At 43.2% G+C, this 5318-nt stretch overlaps 1 protein-coding gene across 1 annotated transcript; it reads left to right on the top strand.

Moving 5' to 3' along the window:
- Positions 1 to 612: 612 nt before the first annotated feature.
- smtla (somatolactin alpha) lies at positions 613 to 5112 on the top strand. Its single transcript, XM_081715612.1, has 5 exons — positions 613 to 688; positions 1015 to 1193; positions 1872 to 1985; positions 3130 to 3309; positions 4085 to 5112. Exons 1-5 carry the CDS (start codon positions 673 to 675, stop codon positions 4280 to 4282), a joined length of 687 nt encoding a protein of 228 aa, XP_081571738.1. The 5' UTR covers positions 613 to 672; the 3' UTR covers positions 4283 to 5112.
- Positions 5113 to 5318: the final 206 nt, after the last annotated feature.

Raw genomic sequence — 5318 nt, 5'->3', positions numbered from 1 at the left:
AACCACTGAGCTACCACTGCCCAGATGAGTTCCTTCCTTTAGAATATAAAACAAACCTAATTAAATCCAACTCATTAGATTATTGCCCACATTATATTTTGTACAAGCGCTGTTCAAGGTGGACAGCAGTGCGAGAGGAAAGACACCAGTAACACATGCGTAGACTTGGGGGCATAGGCTGGGCTCGGGTGGGCTGAGAGGTGGAGAGGAATTAAAATGTGGACCATCTGCAGGTCACTGGGCTATGAAATGGCCATTTACATACATTCATGATTATTAGTGTTCACAGCTGCCATTTGGACATTATTCATCTTCTTTGGAAATCAATAAAATCGATTCAATCGATCGCATCTATCTGAATTATAGATGTGAATTTTAGGCAATATTAATTTTGGAATTGTGATTATTTAAGAATTACTGTTTAAAAATCCATATGGACCAGCTGTGCTCATGAAGTAGTGATTACCCGCTCTGGCAAAGGTGTCGGTATTCCCTCATATATATTCTGCATATTTATGAATTGACCTAGAGGGCAAAGGGTCATATCCTCCCACACTCACTCATGCTAGCCCTCTTCATGTGCCAATGCATGTGCGTGCCGTTCGTCCACTGCTATATAAAGGTAGTTTGGAGCGCAGATGTCAGTTCGAGGTCAAAGCCAATACCTGCAGAATGTGCAAGCTTCAAGGTATCCTTCCTGTCTTTTATCGAAGCAGTAAGCTAACTAAACAGCTGAATTCTCTCTAAAAGAGAATTCGATATGTTTAAATTATCTTTCACATTTATTTTGCAGTGTGGAGCTCGTACTGACAGAATCGAAAACATGTTATTATATTTATTTCATAGTTACTTTATTATCTGAATGCGGGTGCAAACAGTTTAGTGTAAAATGTTTAGTGAATAAATAGACAGGCTGTGTGTCAGCTGTACCTGTTAAAGGCTTAGCACTTGATATACTGCTCCTCAAAGCTCTTCGTGTCAGTATGTGTGTGTGTGTGTGTGTGTGTGTGTCAGTGATTCAGGCCTGCCTGCTGTGTCTGCTCCGTGGGTCCGTGGCCCTGCCCCTTAACTGCGCCGATGAGTCCAGCTCTCCTGTCCCCTGCACCTCCATCTCCCAGGACAAGCTGCTGGACCGCGTTACCCAGCATGCCGAGTTCATTTACCGCATCACTGAGGAAGTCTGCAATCAGTATGTGAGTTCACGCCTCACTCCTCACCCACACAGTAGTAGCACACACTCAACCCTGCACACGAACCTGTAGTTCACACCTGTCTTTAACACTGCATATCATACCTGCTCTCATCAGTGGTTATATGTGTAGTATAACAGTGCATTAACAAAGCTTAATTGTAAGTAGTGATACTTGATTCAAACAAAAACACAAGTAGAACAGTTATATGCTTTATTGCATGTGCAATGTACAGTGTCATTACTAAGAAAAAAATTTTATTTTCCTCTGTAAGAGTCTGAATTAATGAAATGTTTAATCAGACTGATATAGACAGAGAGATATTTCATAGAAATATTAAGCAATTTCTAAGGCAAAGCCATTATGGAATATTAAAGCACCCCTACAACTTGGTGACATCCTCTTTACAAATAGCAATGCAGTGTTTTAACCTATAGATATAGATTGTTATGTATTATCATATGTTATCAGTTTCTGTGGAAGTAATTCTAAATATATCTTTATATCCAAACCCTACAATGGACATACAATGGTGTTAAACCCTGCAGTCTCAAAACCAAAGTTACCAGATACAACCGTGAACAGTGACACAGGACCTGTTTCCTCTGTATCTGATTGGCTGCGATGCGGAGGTCTAGGGGGTGAGCATGGACCAATGGTCTGCATTGTGTTGCTTCGCAGGAGGAGCTGTATATTCCTTATCCACTGAGGGGCTTGAAGAACCAGGGGGGTGGCACGTGTACGTCGATGTCCTTCCCCAACCTGGGATCCAAGACCGAGATCCAGCAGATATCGGTGAGCAGCTGGTTTTTCGGTATTTTCATTTTCATTAATTTACAAAAAAATAAAAACAATTAAGCCTTTTAGTTCCCGTAAAAGTTAACCAAACTAGTTACTCCAAACTAGTTACTCATGCTAGACCCTTTGAAGTAGAAAAACACATGATGCAAATATTTTCTGGGACTGAAAACAAAGAAATAAAAAAAAATCACTTCTGCTCTCAATACACACCCATAACACCAAGTAGAAGCAAATGTGAACGGTGTGAGACCACTCACATGTTTTCCAGACAACACCCGTACGCCACTCTGTTGCACTCTATTACAGTAGTGTTCTATACACCAAAAATTATTTGTAACCACAGTAACAACAACCACAGTTCTGGTGCTAGGCCAAGGTCAGCAGAGGGCTCCAATTTTTGAACACATACTTTTGTTGATTGGTGTACACTTGGCCACGTTATTTCAGTGCAAAGTTATTGAGGTTGCTTGGATGTATTCATTTCCCAGTGTTGTTTGATTTTTGAGAAATAGTGAAAGTGGTTCCATCATATGAGAAAAAAACCAAACATGAAACCTTGAGATGTCTTACCAGGAACACTTCAGCATCCTTCACCAAACTCACTTTCCTCATCATTCATTCCTGTTCCGTCATGAGGGAGGGTGCCGTGCATTATATCTGGCAACCTGCATTAGTATGTTTTGCACTCGCGTTGAGTGTTTGTATGTTTGTTAGTTGGCTGGCTGGCTTGGAGAATTCTCGCTTCTTTTCATAAGGACTTTCAGGTTGTATCCATGCAAGGGGAAGAGGTCACACAAAGCTCCGCTCTGTTCTGCCGAGCCAGGCACGTCAGATTTCAATATTATACCCTTTTAACCTCTAATTTCACTCTCATTGATGGCTTTGGTGGTGAGAAGTGATCGTTGCTGAGTGTTGTCTGAGCAGAGCGCGTTTCTGTTGCACTGGCCGCCTGCTCGACAACCACTGAATGCCTCTTGCACAGGTGTCACGGACCAGTGAGCGATTGAACGTGACCCCTGGGCCGTTTCGTGTTTCAAAAAGCACAGACTGATTCGGCTACGAGGACAGCGGCTGCAGAACGACCTCTCCTGTAAAGCTGGCCTCTTTGGATTCACAGGCTCTCTTCCGCCCTCTACAGGACATGAGGCTTCTCCACTACATGTTAATTCTGGCACAGTCCTGGGTGGAGCCCCTGACTTACCTGCAGTCCTCCCTGAAGAATAACGACCACGCGCCAGACACTCTGGTCAGCCAGCTCAAGTGGGTGTCTGATAAACTGACCAGACTGGAGCAGGGAGTGGTGCTTCTGATCAGTATGGTAAGGCCCTAAACCCCTCGCTCATGCACAGAGGGCTATGGTTGCCTATTATCAAAGTAAAGTATTGTTATTTGAATGGCCTGAGTTACTTAATACTACCGAGTGAGTACTGAATAAAGAGCAGTGAGTAAAGGTGTAGAGTATAGAACTGCAGAGAAGCCCCAAGATACAAAAAGAACTGTAGAACTGAAGATTGCTAGTTGCTATGCTAGTTGCTATCTATCTATCTATCTATCTATCTATCTATCTATCTATCTATCTATCTATCTATCTATCTATCTATCTATCTATCTATCTATCTATCTATCTATCTATCTATCTATCTATCTATTTCCCCTCTCTCTCTCTCTCTCTCTCTCTCTCTCTCTCTCTCTCTCTCTCTCTCTCTCTCTCTCTCTCTCTCTCTCTCTCAATCTCAAATTGATATGATAAAGCTCGGCAGAGAGACACATGACCGACAGCAAAGCAGCCTGGTGCTGTCACCCCAAAAAAAAGCTAATAATGAATCTGAACTGAAAAATTAGTACTTAAATGTGAATGACCAAAATGGAAAAGTAGGTTCATTTCCTCTTAGTCCTGTCCTTGGCAGTCCTCCGCCAGTCATACTTAACAGGCTGAAAATGACAAAGCTATCATGCATCCATTCCTGGTGTTATTGAGGTGTTTTAGTGCTGCTATCGTGCAGTATAATTGCGTCTTGGAAGAAGGTCAGCCCCGTCTATAATGCATTGACTCCAAACCCCCCTCCATCTCACCTCCTCATCCTGCTCTCCAGATGCAGGAGGAGGGCGGCGCGGCTCCGCCGCCGGCCGCACTGCAGCAGGCGCTGTCCGAGCCTCAGCTAGGGGTCCCCGACTCCATCTTCCACGAATACAACTCGCTCATGTGCCTCAAGAAGGACGCCCACAAGATGGAGACCTTACTGAAGCTGCTCAAGTGCAGGCAGACGGACCGGCTCAGCTGCACTCTCTAGGGAAACACACCTCCGACGTGGCTGACGTGGTCTGGTGTCGAAGAATCCTGCCAGCAAACGCAGTGCACTGTATTCTCTCTCTGTTGTTTCACATTTTTTCCTCACAGTCAGTACTGCTGTTAGTAATGTGACATATATATATATATATATATATATATATATATATATATATATATATATATATATATATATAGTTATTATTCTCTGTATTTTCTGTATGTTCCTTAACTGAAAGCACAAGTAAAATCACAAATTTACTCCTTAAGGAGAATCTGAAGACTCACAGTGTAAATGGGACTGAGAGAGAGAGAGAGAGAGGACAGAGGACAGCATCCCACTGGTCAGCAGTGCGCTCTGCTCCACCGCTCTGTCTGCATGCCTCACCATTCATTCCACTTCCTCTTTGTTCTTAACTGAAGTTTGTAGTTCTCCTTGGTTCCCTCACTGTAGATCATTATTGAACTGGGCCCTCTAGTACGGTCACACATTTCCTTTTTATTTCGTGTGTGTGTGTGTGTGTGTGTGTGTGTGTCTGTCTGTGTGTTCGTAAAACAGAGCTAGCTTCACCTCCGCATAAGCTTTATCAGCGAGACCAAGGGAGAACGAAGCAGTTGAATGTGGATAGAGGAGTGTGTGTGGGTGTGGGTGGGTGTGGGTGTGGGTGTTGGTGTGTTTGTGCACACTGAAGGCTTAGGAAAAGTTGCATAACAGCCAAAACATGACATAACAGTAATGTGTATTTGGACAGTGGTGTGGTACTGAATGCTTGATTCTAAAAGGTCTTTTTATTATCTGCCATACTAATCTCAATAAATCAAATTTCAGAAATCTCACATTTCCACACACCTCTTCTTCAGGTACGCCTGTCTGGTATGGGGGGACTAATTATGTTGCAACACGTGATCCTACTGCACTGAGGGATCTGAACCCATCCAAAACTAGTGTGTACTCAACACCACTGTTTAATGGACACTGCTCTAACACAAGTAAACTGTTGTACAGTCTTGTCGAAACACCCAAAAGCAACACAAAACAC

Source organism: Electrophorus electricus, chromosome 6 (assembly GCF_041902795.1).
Source record: "Electrophorus electricus isolate QZ-2024a chromosome 6, ASM4190279v1, whole genome shotgun sequence".
NCBI classification, from domain to species: Eukaryota; Metazoa; Chordata; class Actinopteri; order Gymnotiformes; family Gymnotidae; genus Electrophorus; species Electrophorus electricus.
This window is presented reverse-complemented; position numbering and strand designations above follow the sequence as displayed.

Excerpts from the sequence above, each read along its gene's own strand:
- smtla (XM_081715612.1), top strand. Across the intron at positions 1,194-1,871 it reads AGGAAGTCTGCAATCAGTAT|GAGGAGCTGTATATTCCTTA; the intron begins GTGAGTTCACGC and ends GTTGCTTCGCAG. Across the intron at positions 3,310-4,084 it reads TGGTGCTTCTGATCAGTATG|ATGCAGGAGGAGGGCGGCGC; the intron begins GTAAGGCCCTAA and ends CCTGCTCTCCAG.